Source organism: Anopheles stephensi, chromosome 3 (assembly GCF_013141755.1).
Source record: "Anopheles stephensi strain Indian chromosome 3, UCI_ANSTEP_V1.0, whole genome shotgun sequence".
In the NCBI taxonomy this organism is placed as follows: Eukaryota; Metazoa; Arthropoda; class Insecta; order Diptera; family Culicidae; genus Anopheles; species Anopheles stephensi.
In genome coordinates, this window is record NC_050203.1 from 33,473,964 (window position 1) to 33,491,647 (window position 17,684).

General features: G+C 46.8%; 5 protein-coding genes across 12 annotated transcripts in view; 2 read left to right on the forward strand and 3 right to left on the reverse strand.

The window, feature by feature from the left end:
* Positions 1-4,161, forward strand: part of LOC118509596 (mediator of RNA polymerase II transcription subunit 13) — a 53,735-nt gene extending 49,574 nt beyond the window's left edge. For all 8 annotated transcript variants that reach the window (XM_036050379.1, XM_036050378.1, XM_036050383.1 and 5 more), the window contains one exon: positions 17-4,161. In XM_036050379.1, coding sequence (XP_035906272.1) covers positions 17-394 — 378 coding nt within the window. In that variant the 3' untranslated portion in view covers positions 395-4,161. The remainder of the gene's footprint in view (positions 1-16) is intronic.
* Positions 4,162-7,633: 3,472 nt separating this feature from the next.
* LOC118509598 lies at positions 7,634-9,017 on the forward strand. The gene is made up of 2 exons (XM_036050388.1): positions 7,634-8,040; positions 8,106-9,017. The coding sequence occupies exons 1-2, from the start codon at positions 7,777-7,779 to the stop codon at positions 8,796-8,798; spliced, it is 957 nt and encodes a 318-aa protein (XP_035906281.1). The 5' UTR covers positions 7,634-7,776; the 3' UTR covers positions 8,799-9,017.
* Positions 8,978-9,601, reverse strand: LOC118509599. Its single transcript, XM_036050390.1, has 2 exons — positions 9,432-9,601; positions 8,978-9,367 (listed from the first exon to the last, which is right to left on the reverse strand). Exons 1-2 carry the CDS (start codon positions 9,599-9,601, stop codon positions 9,007-9,009), a joined length of 531 nt encoding a protein of 176 aa, XP_035906283.1. The 3' UTR covers positions 8,978-9,006.
* Positions 9,602-9,647: 46 nt separating this feature from the next.
* Positions 9,648-11,628, reverse strand: LOC118509597. Its single transcript, XM_036050387.1, has 3 exons — positions 11,460-11,628; positions 10,144-11,370; positions 9,648-10,071 (listed from the first exon to the last, which is right to left on the reverse strand). The coding sequence occupies exons 1-3, from the start codon at positions 11,549-11,551 to the stop codon at positions 9,717-9,719; spliced, it is 1,674 nt and encodes a 557-aa protein (XP_035906280.1). The 5' UTR covers positions 11,552-11,628; the 3' UTR covers positions 9,648-9,716.
* A 1,170-nt stretch (positions 11,629-12,798) lies between these two features.
* The window catches only part of LOC118509600 (fringe glycosyltransferase), a 118,838-nt gene continuing 113,952 nt past the window's right edge, over positions 12,799-17,684 (reverse strand). Inside the window, exons 6-7 of the mRNA XM_036050391.1 lie at positions 14,333-14,513; positions 12,799-14,255 (exon numbers count right to left, since the gene is read on the reverse strand). Coding sequence (XP_035906284.1) covers positions 14,005-14,255; positions 14,333-14,513 — 432 coding nt within the window. The 3' untranslated portion in view covers positions 12,799-14,004. The remainder of the gene's footprint in view (positions 14,256-14,332; positions 14,514-17,684) is intronic.

Here is a 17,684-nt window from a genome sequence, read left to right on the forward strand (position 1 = left end):
CCCAAAAACCCTTCAGGTCGGGCTGGTGCTGCAGCAACCGCTGGCTATCGGGTACCTCGTATCGACGGCCCCGACCGGTCGCATGCCCGACTGGTTCTGGTCCTCCTGCCCCCACATGGAGAACGTGTGTCCGGTGTTTCTGCGTACGGCACTGCACCTACACAGTCCCACCATCCTGCAGAACACGGACGATCCGCTGCAGCAGAACCAATCGTCGACCGAGCATCCGCTCGATTCCAACATCACGGCCGATGTGCTCCGGTACGTGCTCGAGGGTTACAACCTACTATCCTGGTTGGCGATGGACTCGAACACGCACGATCGGCTCTCCTGTTTGCCCATACACGTGCAGGTGCTGATGCAACTGTACCACATGACGGCTGCATTGGCGTAAGCAGAAACCATTCCCAGGAGATGAATCCATCACCATCCGCGGTGTATCGATCGCAACCGATTAGGTTAGTGCGCAATGTTCACACCCAGGAGCGTTGCAGCCTACGAGCAGCAGCACCAATCATCAATCCAACTCCCAACGCCACATCTTTCGATCACCCGATGACCCTGACCGACGACGGGCTTTATCTGTCTGTGATATTAGATAACAAAACAAAAAACAGCAAACAACAAGCAGGAAAGCAGGCTATCTACAATGATTTCGCAACGGAACACGCTTCCCGACGCGCCGACGCAAGCCGGTTGCAGAGATGAGAAGGCACGGCTCGAGCAATATGTGTGGCACTGTGCTCTCTACGGGTTTTATAGCACCTTTTTAACCACTTTTTGTTTCTAACAGGGTTTTCTGGGTTACATGTTTAAACAATGTGCGGACCTCCTGACGACAACGACTTCCTGTTGTTGACTCGAACTGCGCGTATCGTTTTAAGCATGGGGACACTCAAGCCTGGCAATCACTGCATCATACCAACCATATGTTGGATGATTTTAACTGGACTGGATTTCTATCCACAATGACTCAGCCTCCGTGTGCATGCCACACGAGAGCTTTGCGCACAGTTTAAGTTTTTTTTTAACCGTTTTTACTACACTTCTATGTTGTCCTTGGTATAATTGTGTAAACGTTGCCCGTCGATACATATCGGTTTTTTAATTGTTTTAATTTTACAATCCTAAATTTTTACCCTCCATTTTGGCTCATGATGGTGTAATCGGTTTCAGCAAAAAAAAAAGCTGTGCGCAACACGCAACCCCCCACGGACATGTGCAAAAGCAAACATCAAGAAAAGATCCAAATAAAGTAGGTGTTTTTTGTTAGCCAAAGCTCGCTGGAATGTGGAACGGCTCCCACTGTTTGCTCCCACAGTAGTGCGTTCGTGCCCGTCGAACAAAAAATCAACCACAGAAATCAACCCTACATAACGAAGAAATACGGTTGAGGAGAATCAATTCTTTAAGGAAATGCTAAATGTCAATTGTAGCAAACACGCACACACGACGCACCACACGCGGGAAGCTCGTCGGAACCTTCACGGAAGGAAACGGTGGTTAATTTATTGCAATTTGTGGTGGGCCCGAACCTTCATGATCCGGAGCTGCCTTGGGTGTGCGTCGTGTGTGGCTTTGCGCCAGAAGTGTAAAGCAGCAGAAGTTTAGTGAAATAACACAATTCAATTGCATCAGAAGATAGGAGAGCCTGAAGATGGAAAGGTTACGTGAGTAAGTGGTAGCTAAACGCCTCTTATACAAACACCATTTAAATCACACACACACAAACAAAATCAACCAACCCCTGCCTAAATAGGGAAAAATAGAAGGTATCCAGAAGAAGGAGCTGGGGTGGGGGAGGTTTGACAACTTCAGACAGGAACATCCTGAAGGCCAACAAAACGCTTGGCGATTTTGCTGCTGAGAACCGTCTAACACGCCTAAAAAGCCAATAAATCGATGACCAAATGTATGTGCATAGCTACTAACTGCTAAACAGCTGTCGTTGCAAAAGAACCTGGACACAAAGAGCTAGTACCCTAAGAGCCGCGCAAGGAGGATCGCGCCAAACTCCTCCCCCGAAAGGAATCACAAACACCACCGCAGAACGAAGCGGAAAGCCCGCTTCGATTTTAAGCATCCAAATCTCGCATACTCCAAGTAGCACGTTCCATCGCGAATAAGAATACGATCATAATCATCTCAGCATCATCATCCAAAACGAGGAGGGGGGGAGGAAGGGGGCACAGACAGGAGAAGAACCCCTCCACCCTCCCCCTGAACAAAGTTTTCTACCGAAGTTTGTTGTGAATGAAGAAAGGCAAATGGAGTCGGCGACCCATTTATCATCAGCTTGATCAGTACGATCAATTCACTCATACACTCACAACACGGATCACACGGATCACAGTGATTTAAAGGGGGCGCACTGTAAGGATCAGTAATTTTTAAGAGATATTTAAACCCACAACACGTGCCACACGGCACGGTTCTGTCGTGTGTGTGTGCGAGCAGAAGGTTCTGTCGTTTGTGGTGAGGCAGGTTTTGCCGGTTGAAATTTATTTATTTGATACCTATGTATTTATATACTCCTTCTATCTATCACGACCACCACCACCTAACAATGTAAATTATGCTAGGGGAAGCGCCCCACTTTGCGCCTCCCTGGTTGTTCCCTTAGTGGAGCGGGAAGTTTATGGTGGGGAGGCGTAATCACACTCACACACACAAATGAAGGAAGTGGGTAGAAGGTGATGAGGAACATTAGGGACTAGGGCCACCCACCACAGGCCTTATAGTTTAATAACGGAAGAAAAAAAAACAAACAAATCACACAGTGGTATAGTGTAGTAGTGCAACCGATAGTAATAATTCACTGACACACACACAGAGACAAACACATGCGTAAAATGTATTGAAGTCATCCTCCTCAATGAAGAGGTGTGAACGGGGAAAAGCGGGGAAGTAAGAATATTGTAAATATATATAGTAGGCGCCCTTTGTAGCGAGATACACCCATCTCTCTCTCTCTCTATACATATATAGTGTGTAAGTAGTTTAACGAATGCTATAGCAAAGAGTATTGAGTAGGGGGAAGCATGATAAAGCAAAACAACAACAGCAACACATTAAGTAGTGAAAACAGTTTTTAAGTAGAGAATTACAAACAACAAATAAATTAACTGACTTTCACACCTGCTAAAAGACACTCGGGGGTGGGAAGGGAACATTAGCAAAAGAAAACGAAAACCCGCAATCAAACATGTTCTTGTACAAACAAACAAAAACTAATAACCTCTCTTCCTTGTGTGTAAATGAAAATGAACAAAATGTATTAAAACAGAGGGAGACATGTTGTATAAAAGGGGAAACCCACAAAACAGAACCATTAGGGGGAGGGAAGCATCATATGAAAATCATCGTACTCATGGGAAGGGCCCCCAGAGGTAGTGTGTGGTGACAATTTTTCCGGATAGGACATCATCATATACCTAACTTGAAAACTGTAAAATCTCTCCCTCTCTCTCTTTCCCTCAAAACAAAAGTAGTACATTGAGAGTGTTAGCGAGAGAGAGAAAGGATCATCCCTTTGTTAGGCCAAATTTGTACTTTAATTGTAGTAAGAAAACAGCTAAATTAACATGAACAAAGCGAGGAAGAAGGGCGAGCAGCAAGGTCAAAACAAAGCAAAATTCTCAGTTAACTTGTTTGAAATTAATAAAACTCGTAGCGAGGCACAGAGAGAGAGCGTTTTCCTGTTTCCGCCACCCCCCCCCCCCCCCTTTTCTGGTAATAGTAACAATGAAGAATAAGAAGAGGAAGAAGTGAAGCCTCTTTTTTTGTTGGTGGAAATGGGGTGGAAATTAGTGGGGTTAGTAACATGTAAAGCGCGAAACAAATGCCCAACTGCAAATGCCCAATAATTAACATTACACAAGCAAACAAACACCACCACCACCAAGAAGCGGAAAAGGAAATCGAGAGAGACAGCTATTAACTATTGATTATCGAGTGTAAGGCTGGAGAGATGGAAGACGGAGGGGGAAATGAGGAAGGTGTGGGATTGCACAGAACCACAATTGGGATAAATTAATTATCTATACATATATGAATTATATTATATTGGTATCTTAACTAATAAATACCTGTGTATGTTATAAGGTTTCGTTTACAAAAAAAAGATACACAAGAAAATAAATGGATTATGATTGAAACGAGTGTGTTGTTGTACCGAGCAATTGTGCCTCTTCTTCAGTTTGGTTATTTCGATCGGTTCGGACGGATAGGACGCACAGACTTTCTCTTCTTTATTGGCCTAACGAGACCTCTCTTAGGTGTTGGGTTAGCGGCCCAGGTGGGATTTGAACCCCTGTCGTGTGAAGACCGGCACCGACATGAAGGACGTGAATAATTTCTAAGAGGAGGACCTACCCTATACGTTGAAGGCATAGTCTACAAAGGAGGATAAAGACGACATCGATGGTTGATCAAACATTGAATCAATAAACTCGGACGCTGTAATTGCTAATTATTAACAAAAAGATACTCAACCGATCGATCAACCTGTACAATTTATGATGCCCATCCTCACTGTGGTAGGTCCAAATTGAGATAGAACCCTCGCCAGCCTTGAAATAAATTTAATTAAGCGGACTGCTACAACATGCCAAGACCGCAAAACGGTAGAAGTAGTGAAGCTTCAAACAAATACATTTCGTCACAGCAAATCCCAGCATTTCTTGGTCAAAATTCTGAGCTTTCTTCAAAATTGATGTCAAGTGATGTGGCCTTCTTCGTTTAATTCTCGTCTACCAAGTTATCGCTTTGATCTAAAGATCTCGTCTCGTAAGGAATTTCCCCTTTCGTGGGACCCTCAAAACCTTATCGATAAAAGAACGTTCGACGTTCATTAAGTTACCAAGTCTACACAAGAGACACATCACCGTCCAAGGGAAGCTCTTCTGTTACGACACTTCTTCATAGAAGTGACGTCGTCTAGCGTGAGATATTATAGCTAAAAAAAAATCCTTGGACTGATTTGGATGCGTTCATATGCGCTGGCCGATCGTACTGGCGTGAGCATGTCGCGTTGCGATCCTGCTTTTTGAGGGTTACCTCACGGGAGCATCCTCGGACTGTTCTGTGCTGTGTTGTTGTAGCCCCCTACTGTTTGCTGACGATGCGAAGCTATTCCTGCCGATCCGAGACCAGTGGTATAGACATACTCAGCTACTCTCTGTTCATTCCAGTCCTGGTGTTCAAAGAATGGCCGCTTTGTCAGGGACTTCGGACAGCTCCTCGATGAGAAGTTGAGCTTCGAAGAACAGCTTGAACATGTCGTCACCAAGGGCAACTAGCTGATAGGTTTGCCTAATCAACTTGCTCGCGACTTCACGGACCCGATCTCCCTCAAGATGCTATACTGCTCCTTGGTTCGACGTTGCTTAAAATCCGACAAGTGCAAATTCTCCCTGTTTGCTTTGTGCTTCTGGAGAGTTCAAGTGGACTTCGACGGTCGCTGCACACTTTTGGGCATCGTATCGTTATTGCAACGCCCAGAGACTATTTGTTGCGGGACTTTTGGACTGCCGGACCGATTCCCCAACGCTACTCTCGGGGCTCAACATATACGTCCCATCTAGGCCGCTTCGCCCAAGGTCATTTTACGATGTAGAGGATCGTCGAACACGTTTCGGCGCCTATGATCCCTTTGATAGTATGTGCCGTGAATATAACTATATTATCGTCACCAATCGGACATTCCCCGCACTGCGCTTTTGAATTCCATACGAATCGTCTGCCCTTCTAACAATTAATTTGTTGCGGACACGACAAAATAAATAGAACTATTACAAATGGGAATGCAAGATTTACAGAACCAATACCAAATCAACTAAATATCTTTGCTTAGGATAAATTCCTATTCTATGAATAGGTCATAAAACGGCAGGGTAACGTTAGCGGCAATTGCGTTGGCATCGTAATGTTACACCTATGACGAAATTAACAGACCTCCTACACCTAGCTGACGCCAGGCAAGAATCAAACGTGTCGGCATACCGCGTTAGGATGGAGAAGATCGATGTAATGCTATTTCATGTTCCCACAGCATTTTAGTCTATAAGACAGGATTTTTTGAAAATAAAATCGACTTGTAATTCAGTTTCAAGCTTTGACTTCCCTACGGATGTTGGTCCCGCACTTCTTTGGTGTTTCCCCCACTCCATCGGAAGAATTAGGCGAAACTAGCCAGCCTCGGTCCACGGTTAAATACTTCTCCTGATCATCCAGGAAAAAAGGCTAACCCGCTTGACCGCTAACACTTGTCCTTCCCGTTGTCCAACACTGCGTTAGTTGATGCGCGAGTCCGCCGTTAAAAACATCTCCTGGTTATCCAGGACAGAAGGTTAACTCGCCCGACTCTAGCGATTCTAACAAAGTGAAAGAAATCTTTCCTTTGGCCTGCTGCAACAATCCTCGTTACCACTCACGGTTCAGCGCCGTCGGCTGCCAAACCGTTATCCTGGCGGTTTTGGAGGACGCATCAACGCCATCACTCCATCTCAATTTGGGCGTACCACGCCTCCTTTGTCCGTGTGGACGGCCTGAAAGGTATTTAAGGGCTGGGTCGTCCGGTGTCATTCTCATGACATTCTCATGACTCGTCATTATAGCGGCTCCTCCATTGTCCTTCCACACATACGGGGCCAAAAATCCTTCTGAGCAACTTCCTCTCGAAGGCGGTTAAGAGGGCTTCGCCAGTTTTGGACAGAGTTTTGGTCCATGTCTCAGAGGCGTATGTGAATACTGAGACTATAAATGTTCTGTACAATCCCAGCTTCGTCCGTCGCGACAGGTATTTAGAGTGGAGAAGTTTCCTCAGGCTGTAGTATGACCGGTTGGCAGCCAGCACCCTTGTGCGTAACTCAACATCAATGTTGTTGTCGGTGCTGACTTATGACCCCAGATAGGTGAAGTTTTAGACGACTTCGAAAGTGCGGTCACCTATCTGTACATCACCCCGTGCGTAAATCAGTGTTTGTTAGCAGAGCCGCTGGTGGTGCCACCATCGTTTTGGTTTTCGCCTCGTTAATCTCCAACCCGAGGTTCTGTGCCGCACGCTCGATCCTTTGATAAGCTTCTGCTACATAGGAGAGCCTCAAACCAATGATGTCTATGTCATCAACGTATGCCAGGTTCTGGATTGACTTATAGAAGATGGTCCCCGAAGTTTCCACCTCCGAGTCGCGGATGGCTCTCTCTAGCGGCAGGAGTTGAAAAGGAGACAGGAAGCCCATCTCCCTGGCTTGAACTAACATAAGTGTTTTAACTATTAAGTGCTTCAACCCAGCCCTGCACGGCCCGTTGAATGCTAATAGAACAAATAATAAACTACAATGAATATTCCTTATTTTCTGTTGTTTTTTATACCAAAATAGTTCAATTTATTTAATGAAACAGAACAGATGTTTTCTCTTTGCCAATAATTTCTCTGCAATAAAAATTTGGCTAATTTAATATTGCCGCAAATGACCCTATTTACACATCTTCTCAATTCCACCCAACAGTGAAAGCATTTAAAAATTCAAATCCCTCCACCGTTTGCCAGCGCCCTCTAGCGGCAATGCGGCTTCGACGTGTTGTTGTTGCTCGTGTGTTCTTCTTTTGTGCTCGCAGCTGCTGTCAAACAAGCAGTGCTGTGCTGTGTTGTTGTTGTTGTGGTGCTGGAAATTTGCATCCTTGCTTGCTTGAAGCAGGCTTGTTGTGTTTTTGCTTTGCTGCTGCTGCTGCTGCTGCCAACTGCTGTGCTGTTGATCCGGCGAATCGCGCAATATGGAGGAGGCGGCCAACACTTCCGGCACGACGATAATGTTGATGGGCGCCCCGTCCCAGCACGACTTCAAATGGACGCACGAGCGCTGCATGCTGCTGCTGCACGAGTACGATCTGCTGAAGGACAAGTTTAAGGATCGCAAGCACAAGAAGAAGGATCTGTGGGCGGAGATCAGCATGAAGTTTAGGAAGATCTACGCGTACGATCTCGAGTGGGACGTTGCGTACAAAAAGTTTCGCAATCTCAAACAAACGTTCGAACAGGTGGGTGAGGGGGTTTCCTTTTTATTTAATATGAAATTAAACCATCTGTCTTATTTTATTTTAAGGTGAGAGCGAAAATGCAACAGCAGGCCATCACCGGCCAGTACAGCAATCGGCCAAAGTGGCCGTACTTTGAAAAGTTTCAGCAAATACTCGACGATCCCGGGGTCGTTGCGTACAGTTACACCGCCGATCAGCACCATCAGCAACATCAACAGCATCATCACGACGACCACACCGACGATCATCATCCACATCATCACAAGCATCCGGCACAGCTCGATCCGGGCACTGTCGGGCAGGTACTGGCCGGTGAAGATTTCACCGACACGCTCGTAACCGTATTTCCGATGGGCGATGAACTCGAAATACCTGCCCAACCGGTCGAGGAATGCAGTGTGGAGCATGATGATGCCGCCAAGGTGGACCGTAAAGAGATAGTAGTACAAACCGTTGTGGAAGGGTTAGAGGTGGAACAGGAGGAGGAAGAAGCCGGAGAGGAGCAGGTGGCGGAACACATCGAGGAGGAAGAGGAGCCGCTGGCACAGCAGACGGATGAGCTGGAGGAAGAAGCACCACACAGGAAGCGGTTCCGGCGGCTAGGCACCTACGAGCAGGAACGGTTAATGATCGAGCGCGAAAAGCTGGACACGCTGCGGGAAATTCAGCGTGGAATTGAGTGTAAAAATGATATCCTGCGCGGCATTTTGCACGTGCTGCAGTCACGGGTATGGCAGGCACATCCAACGATGGATTGATGGTTGGCTGGCTGGCCATGCTCGGTCGTGGAGCTGGGGGAGGACCAACACCGGGAGATGATGATAGTACAAAGAGAGAGAGAGAGAGCGAGACGAGCGTTGGCTGAAGGGGAGAGAGCGTACGCGATAGATACACCTATGTTGTACGTAGTTTTATTGTAAATTAATATTTTCTTTTAACTTCCACCTGTAAAGAGATGGCAAAGTTTTAATGCTCCACATCGGTTTGTTGTTGATGAGCCTTGGGAATAGAAACAAGCGACAAATCACAGGCACGGGGACGGTGTGGCTTCACATTCTCGCAGTAGATCGCCATCTCCTCCAAATCGATCTGAAGATAGTGGAAGACAAACGCCAGATCGTCCAGGTTTGGAGTGGTACGATTGTTCAGTTCGGCGAAATGCTTGGCAAGCTCGGCCACTTTACGCACATAGTTTCCCGTCAGGTGGGACAGCAATTGTAGCGGCGATCGGCGCGTACGGGTCCAGCCGAGTGTGATACAGATCTGCGCCACGGACACATCCAGCGTGTGTGAAGCGATTTCGTTTTGCATTGCTCCTTTTTTAACGCTAGGAAGGAGCAGAAGAACAGTGGTAAATCGTGTTCTAGACTTTTTCACGGTAAATAGCTTACCTAGTTCCTTCCAACTGTTGATGAAAGTGTTTCACCATCAAGGACAGCAGTGAAGTGTGTGTTGGATTTTCCACACTACGAAACCCTTTTGTTCTAAAAAATTCAAAAGAATTCTGGTGGCAACCCGCAGTATGCCATGCGAGAAAAAAAGCATCAACGGCAACTGTCATTCTTCGTTTGACGTTGTTTTAAATTCAGCATGTGGTAAACAAATCGTTGGTCGTTAATTTTCTATATATTTTTTCTTCTTAATCTTACTAACGTACTGAAGCATTTCAGTTTTATTCATGTACGACACGTTCCCAATGGATATTTGCCCCAGTCGATCGTTACATCCGGTTCCGTCCACGGTCCGTACTGTTTGGCTCGTTTCGGAGGAGCAGTTGGTTCGCCGGCCACTTTACGCTTGTTGCTGTGTATGTTGGCGATCGCATCCTTAAGATCTTCCGCGGTGTAAATCTTTGTCCCGTTTGTGCCTGTAGCCTGGTGACCATTTCCCTGCTTGCCTTCCGTTGGAATGTCCTTCTTGCTGGAAGGGTCGGCACTGATCACGTTACTGCCTGCGTAGTAAATCTGTGTGAGGTGCTTGATTTTCTGCAGCTGCTCATCGGACAGTGAAGGTTCCTGTAGAGTTAGTAATCTGTGAAAAAAACGGATTTCACAATTAATACTCTTTCACACACGCACCGATTTAAACCCCAGCATCCCTTACATCGGTACTACATCCTTGGTGTACTCGTTCATCGCCGTTAGGCGCGCCATCACGTACGTTCGGGGTAGCTTCAAATGCCACGGGCAATCGACGTACAGTCCCAGCATGAGCTGATGGCTGGTAGCCGACTTTAGCCGCTCTTCGTACCACCGCTGGGCCAGGTTAAGGCGAGGCGCCTGACCCCACCGAGAAACCCGCCCCGGTGGCAATGTCCTGCAGTGTTGCTTAAACTCTTTCAGCAGCTGAAATCCGGCCGCTATCTTGTGCGCCCAGTACGCGGCCGGTCGGCGAGGGGCGGTATGCAAACTGTCCTGTTCGCAGATCACGATCAGCTGCTCGAAGAACGTCTGCACACAGCCCATGGCAGCCAGGCCCCGGAACAGTGCACTGTGCATCTCCGCCAGTGGAACGGTCGGATCCTCCCCGTACGCTTCCGCGTCCTGGAACATGCGCGTGCAGTTGTCGAACACCGCCTTACAGATGGCATTTACCGTGGCCTGGTTGGGCGGTAGCTTCAGCGCCTGCAGTTGCTCCACCGTCTGGGTTTGTATCACCCGCAGCTTGGCGGATTTGCGCCATTCGGCGTGCGCTTCCAGCAGCTCCACCTCGTCCACCGTCAGTCCCACGCGCGATATGGCCGCATCCAGCGTGTACGCTTTCCGGACGCGTGCAGCCGTCACTGCATCGTACGTGCGCAGGATGCGGCTCAGGGTCGGTAGCTGATCGTCCGGCAGGATGTTACCCTTGATCGACCACGCGCTGACCGGCTCCATACATGCCAGCTCCCGCTGCCAGTAGGACCGGTTCAACCAATCCATGCAGTACTGGGCCGACCGGCGGAACACATCGATCGAGATCGAAACGGACCGGTGGGCGCACAGATGCCTTAACTCGACCAGATACGTTTCGATACCGATCTTTCGTACCGAGTCGGCGATCGTTTCCTTTCGCGAACCGCCACTCTCGGTGAGGAAGTTGATGAACCGGGTAAAGGCACCGGCATACATGTTCTTAATTTCCGTCGCATTACCATCCGTTCCGTCGCGCTGGCTGCGCAAATCGAACAGCTGGGCTTCGAGCACCTGCAGCGTGCACCGTACGCAGACGGGGAGATTTTTCACCTGCCTTATTTTCCACATATTTAACCACTGCAGGGCATCCTCCTTCGTTTCGATATCGTCCGCTGGGTAGGTAAATATCTTTTCGTACACCGATCGGAACTCGTTTCTGTGGAGATGATGCGTGAACGCGAGCGAACAAGGGTGAGTGGTTTTGGGAAGGGTCGTTTATGAATGAAAAGGAGATCAATCACTTACTTGTCGCGCCATGCTGTGATGTACGTTCGATTAGGGAGCCGCTTGTCGATGTTGCATGGTGGTGTTTCGGGCGGTGCGGGATTATTTTCCATTTTAAAGTTTAGTTATAGAGCCTGTGGGTGGTTATGCCGGCGCTGGAGCGTGTTTCCAATGTTGTGACGTTTCAACATGTGTTGATGCAATTTGTAAACAAAAAGGGTAACTGTCAAACCTTGAGCTAGCGGCGCCACCTAGTGGACAGTAGCTGAAGCATAGATGTACTGTGGTAGCAATTTAAAAAAGCTGATGCGGTGGTTTATTTTTGGATTGGCGAGACTAGAAGTTTTAAATATTAAGCATTACTTTCACTAGGCGATGATATCGTTCTGATATAACGAGGCATTAGGTATCGATAGAATAGAAGCCAAATTACCTTCTAAAATGGCTTTGCCACACCCCAACAAGAAGTTAATTAAATTGATATTGATGTTGGATGATATTAGAATCATGGCATCATCCACTCCTGATACAATTCAGAACTAAAATTCAGGTACATCACGAGTATAATGTATACCACGAAATGTTGCACGCCGCCCACAAGAGTTTTTCTTTGATTTTATCTGCTTCTATCTATCTCACGTTAGAGAATTCTGTATAACAGTCGGAAACGATCGCCTTCAAGTTACTACAGATATTGCGATGCGTTAATAACATACATAACATTGATTTGAGGCTCTCCGATCTAGCAGAAGCTTATCAAAGGCTCGAACCGGCTGCGCAAAACCTCAGATTGACGAGGCTGATTAACTAGCCGAAGCCATTATGAAAGGTTTATCGTACAGAGGTGATCAAATTCTTGAAGTCGTTCAAAATTCATTTATCGTGGCTGAAAAGTCAGCATCGACACTAGTATAGATGTTGAGATAACCGCAAGACTGCTGTCAGCCTTGCACACTTCACCTGTCGTGTCTGGTAGGAATAATTAGATTATCCAATAACTCACACAGTCATGGAAGCTGTCAGGACCGGATTTCGAGAAATAAATGCTGAGAAGGATAGAGATAGTGATAAGATAATGATGACTTGTCAGGCTCTCATAGGTTGATCATGTCATGAGAACGGCACCGAACGATCCAACTTTTTGCAAAGCAAAACTTGGCGCTGTACCATGAGCGTTCTAGTGGACAGCTGAAGCAGGCCAAGAGGTTGTATAAACAAATCTCCAGTGTTAAGACATCTACATCAAAAGAAGTGTCTTTCGCAACTCTTCCAAGGTACGAGCCGATTCTCTGTAGCAAATTTCTTTCTTCTTCAAGCTGGCCCAAAAAAAAAAAACAATAATTAAAACCACTTTTGGGCATTCATTTTGATATCACTGTTTTATTTCCTGTTTACAACTTGTTTTGAACAACCTATACAACCACACATCTAATGTAACGCATCCTTTCCTACTCTGTATCATACTTCTACACACGGCTCTATCCCACACAGCAGAGTATGATGCATTAACCCTGCTGTTTCCTTGCTGCTTGCACCTGCTTGGACAAGCACCTATCGACAATTTGACGGTTCATCATAACAACTTAGCTAATCAACTGTTCAGCTTCAACTAATCGTACTGGTGAAATATGTACAATGTTCGTCTAAATGCTAAAACAAAACAAACAAAAAAAAAACGGAAGAGCAAGTAAGTGATTTCCTTTGTGGAAGTGGGAAGACTAAAAACTGCTGCTACTACACCTAGAGGGCAAACCTGTCGGAAGAACTTCTCTTTTATCCACACACGCTGAAGACTAGACTGAGATAATCGACCGTACGAGGTCGAATTATTCAGCACATGGCTGTGCGAAAAACAGAGCAGAAGGGTTGTGTTTAACGTGTTCTCCCTATCCAGCGTGCTGGTTGGCTTTTTGCGCCATTTTGTGCGCCACTCCACTCCATTTTTGTATACATTGCGTTTCCTTGTTCTATTCTCTACTTCTGGTTGTTTGATCGTGCCTGCTTCACTGCAGCTGCTTCAATATCTGTACAACATAAATAGCGCTTTCCTTCTGTACACATCAACCACCGAATTGCTTCTCTTAATCCCTGTTTCTTTCCTAGTTTCCGGTTCTTTACATCTTAGTAGAGTACGCATGGTAGTAGTAGTAGTAGTAGTACATACATTCGCTACATTTATCTCTTTCTTATGTTACAACACATCTACAACTATCTCTTACTATTGCCATATTGCTTCTTCATCCTTCTTCCATCGTTTCTTCCACAGTTTTCTCGATCACAGTATTATTATTGTCTCAATTTTTCCTCTCTAAGAAAAGAAGACACGCATTTCTGCCCCTCCTAAATCACGTCCATCGGGGGAGTGTGTGTGTGTGTGTGTGTGGGTGTGTGCCGTTTTGCACAAGGAACGTGTATCGCACCATCGTTCCACTATCTTAATCCTTTGATTTGGCTCTAACTGCTTGTGGCTTGTCCGGGACGCTTTGACTGTGACTATGGCGCGCGGGAGGTTTCGCTTTAGCTCCCGAGATCTCCACGCTTGAAGGTCCGCTGCATCTCTGCATCATCATCGTCGCCGTATCGACTTGGGACAGATGCTGAAGAACGGGTAGAGATAGCAGTGCAGCGAGTATATCCGTTTCGGGTCCGTCTTCTGGTCGAACCCACCGTCCACCTTCACCACGTTCCACTCGTTGCGCATGCGGGCGTAGCTAAACGACACCTGATCGTGGAACGTTTCCGGCCGGATAAACTCCATCGGTTCGAGATGCGAGTGGAACGCATCGATCACGGTCAGTGGCACCTTTAGGATGTGCTCTGGAAGGAAAGCGAAACCCCGAAAGAGAAGTGAGGTTAGACTGTTGCTAAAGAATTTGCAAGCACAGACAACTTACCGATCAAAAAGCCCATCGTAACGTCATCCGGAAAACGGATCTTATCACCAATCGCCACAAACTTCCCGCTGGCAGCGATCGGCATCATCTTCAGTGCTAGGGCACGGCTCACGCAGAACCCAGCGCCACCGGTTGCGAACCAGAACGTCACCTTCTTGTTCACTTCCGTCGAGGTTTTGGTCTGGAAAGGGAAAAACAGGAAAAAGATAAAAAGTGAGGTTAGCATGAATGTGGGTCGTTCGATCGTGCGGCTACTGTCTAGAGAGCGGGAGAATTCGCTTCGATCGAAGTATGCGCCGACCGGGCGAAACCATGCAAAGCGATGGTTACGCTGATGAGAGTTGATTGGGCAAATCAATTGAAGCTGATTGGCAACACTTAACGCGCGTGGCTGACGTGAATCATGGAATTGTGGCCATTGTCTGGACACGCCAAAACATATTTGTCCCCCCACCAGAAACAAATGAATGAGTTAGTCCGAAATAAAAATGGAACTTCGATTAAGATCTCTGCCTGTAGGCATTCCGGAGTTCCTGAAGAGTACGGATAAATATATCAAGACTCACTGATAGCGCAAAGTCTCCACATTTATCCATATTAGGTAGCGTTCGCCCAAAATGGGGGTCTTCAATCGTCCATCTCCCGCGATAAAGGCGCAACTCCCAAAAGCCGAACGAAATCTCCAAAAGTTGAGCTGTTTTTTTTCCCCTGGACACCAACTTTATAGATGTGTGTCCTCCCGGAGTTGTTCCTCGCACTGATTTCTTGTGGCGCTGATGGGCCCACCGCTTCTGTTTGCGCCCTTTTTGGGACAGCGAAAGCGATAACGAAACAACGCACCAACCCGGGACGCACATCCTCGATTGATCGATCGCTGGGACGATCTTTATTCATGATAAACGGTGGGTATGGTTTCCCATCACGCCGCTGTGCGCAATTGGCAACTTTCGTTACATATATTAAATTGTGCGCGATGAATTATAATTTCTGCTTCCAACTGCACCTCAACGACTAGTAGTTCCGATGTCTCGGAGGTCTCGGAGGTCTCTCAGGAAGTGTGCAGTGGGCAGCAAGTGGCGGGAACATCATCACGGCATATTCTTCCCATGCGTCCGAAGACCTCGGTACTCGAGCCTCATCTTCACCCAGCATCATCACCCTTGCTGAGAGAGGATATTGTTGGTTCGCGCGAGTTCCTCGTGCTCTTCCGAAAGTCATTCGCCGATTCTTCACCGCTGTTGTGCGCGAGGCGTGTGTTGAATTATTTATTTTGTTCGTTTATGTTTTTGTTTTTTAAAAAGTAGGAACAAAAAACACACACACACGCTGAACCCCTTTTCTCGGGGTCTCTTGGTTGGGGACGGCCCTGGTAGACGGGTGCCGCCCTTCTGACCGATCACAAGCGACACATCCCGGTCGAAGTTGTGTGCGCGGTGTGGTTTCGCGTCGTCCACAACAAATCGCGCGGCCGTACGGTTTATTTATCATTCACTTCATCATTTCGCTTCATGAGCTGGCTGATGCTGCAGCCTGTTGCAGTGACATACGCGGAGAAGGAATACCGCCACGATCCGGATGACTTTGTTTGTTTGTCCACGGACACAGGCAGCAGGCTGTGTCTCTCTGGTGTGTGCGCTCGATGGAAGCTCATCATCGTCAACTTCAACCCAACGCTCAAAAGCTTCCCATACAGTGGCCAGTGGCAGGTAGGGAAGTATGGTGGTCAGGTTTTCGAGTTAAATAAAAACAAAGCCAGGTCGAACACACACACACACACACCGCCTGTTCGTCCCGGTTCAGTTCGTCGTGAGTGGGAGAATGAGGTCTTGGCCCGTTGGACCGGTGCGGGGCAAATATTGGTGCCGGGTGAAATTGGCCGGTTGGACAAAACGTTTGTCCGTAAAGTACACTTGACGCGACGCGCGCGCTTTAGCTTCCGTTTGGGGACACTCTCCATCGCTGTTGCTTTCTCAGACGAGAAGGGCTGGCGTGTGTAGGCTCATTGCATTGCAACAAACGTGATCCCGTCCGGTTGAGGTGCATAAATACGGTCAATGATTTACGAGCACACCTTCGGCCGATTGACATAATTTTTTTGGTGCGCGGGCGCAGAAAGATGTTAAAGATGGCATTGTTTTCGTACTTGATTGCTTAAAATAGGGGGAAAACAATGAAGCAAGGATGGGACAGGGTGTCCAAATTCAATCGTAAGCCAATCCAATTACAATCTGTGCACGCACAAGAATAGTACTTCAGTTGGCCAATTGCAGCAGTTAAACAGCATCTAAGAGCTTGAAGCTTTTAGGCAGCTCTTAAGCAGCTTCTAAGCATCAGACTGGGGTTTGTATCATTTTTAAGAGAAACATGAAATCCTACTAATCAGCTTCTCAAATTAAACTTCTCAGTTGTATGCAATACCTGTAAATTAGAGCTCAAGTTCAATCTGTTTCTGTTTTCCGTCAACTTTAACTCGCCTTCGTTTATTTGATAGCTACGGGTAAAACCAGGCCAAAGGAATCTTGGAGTGTTAGACTCCAGAGACGATTAGTGAGACTCCAATTGAACATTTGTTCGTTCTGAGAGTTTAATCCACGATCGAGAAGGATGATCATCAAAAATTAAGGATCGCTTGGTGTTTAGTCGATTAGAACTTTCGTCCAGAGGGGTCCAGAATAACCTGGACAAGATGGACATTGTTTTATAAACTTTGCTGTCCATGTTTAAGACAAAGTTGTTCATCCCTCAGCATTTGTGGCTAACTCGAAGGCACTCTTCCATCCATCGGAGGACTTGATCCATTTATTGATTATCCAACACGGAATATTTCAGCAGTCAAAAAGGCTCCGAAAGGCCTAAAAATAAGAGTGATTTATTGGTTCGACTGCCATTGCTAATATCCTAGCTTACTGTCGAAGGACCATCTGAGCTTCATACAGCTTGAAAGTTCCAAGAAAGGTTATTAATAGGGCCTTATTTGTCTTAAACAGCTCTCAAGTTTAAACAAGACCCAGTTTTCCCCCGTCAAACAGCAAAAGAGTTCGATTTCTGTTTTACTTACTCTTTGGCGATCATTCTTCTCGACGTCTAAGTGCATGCATGTGCACCGGAATGATTTAAATTGACCACACCACCCCGACACACAACCGGACACTGTCAGTCATCGTTTCCGATCGTCCAATCCAGACGACGACGACGACGACGCCTGACGAGCTTGCGACCCGTCAATCAACCAGCAGTCGGAGGTCATTTTTCATATTTTCGGCATGGAAATGTTTTCTGATGTCCAACGTGGGGTGGAGTTTTTTAATTCAATTAAACAAACCGTAGATTGACAAAATAAAAAAAGTAAAAC

Excerpts from the sequence above, each read along its gene's own strand:
- LOC118509599 (XM_036050390.1), bottom strand. The coding sequence starts at position 9,601 with ATGACAGTTGCCGTTGATGCTTTTTTTCTCGCATGGCATACTGCGGGT. Across the intron at positions 9,368-9,431 it reads CAACAGTTGGAAGGAACTAG|CGTTAAAAAAGGAGCAATGC; the intron begins GTAAGCTATTTA and ends GCTCCTTCCTAG.
- LOC118509598 (XM_036050388.1), top strand. The coding sequence starts at position 7,777 with ATGGAGGAGGCGGCCAACACTTCCGGCACGACGATAATGTTGATGGGC. Across the intron at positions 8,041-8,105 it reads TCAAACAAACGTTCGAACAG|GTGAGAGCGAAAATGCAACA; the intron begins GTGGGTGAGGGG and ends TTTTATTTTAAG.
- LOC118509597 (XM_036050387.1), bottom strand. The coding sequence starts at position 11,551 with ATGGAAAATAATCCCGCACCGCCCGAAACACCACCATGCAACATCGAC. Across the intron at positions 11,371-11,459 it reads ATCACAGCATGGCGCGACAA|AAACGAGTTCCGATCGGTGT; the intron begins GTAAGTGATTGA and ends TCATCTCCACAG. Across the intron at positions 10,072-10,143 it reads ACCAAGGATGTAGTACCGAT|ATTACTAACTCTACAGGAAC; the intron begins GTAAGGGATGCT and ends TTTTTTTCACAG.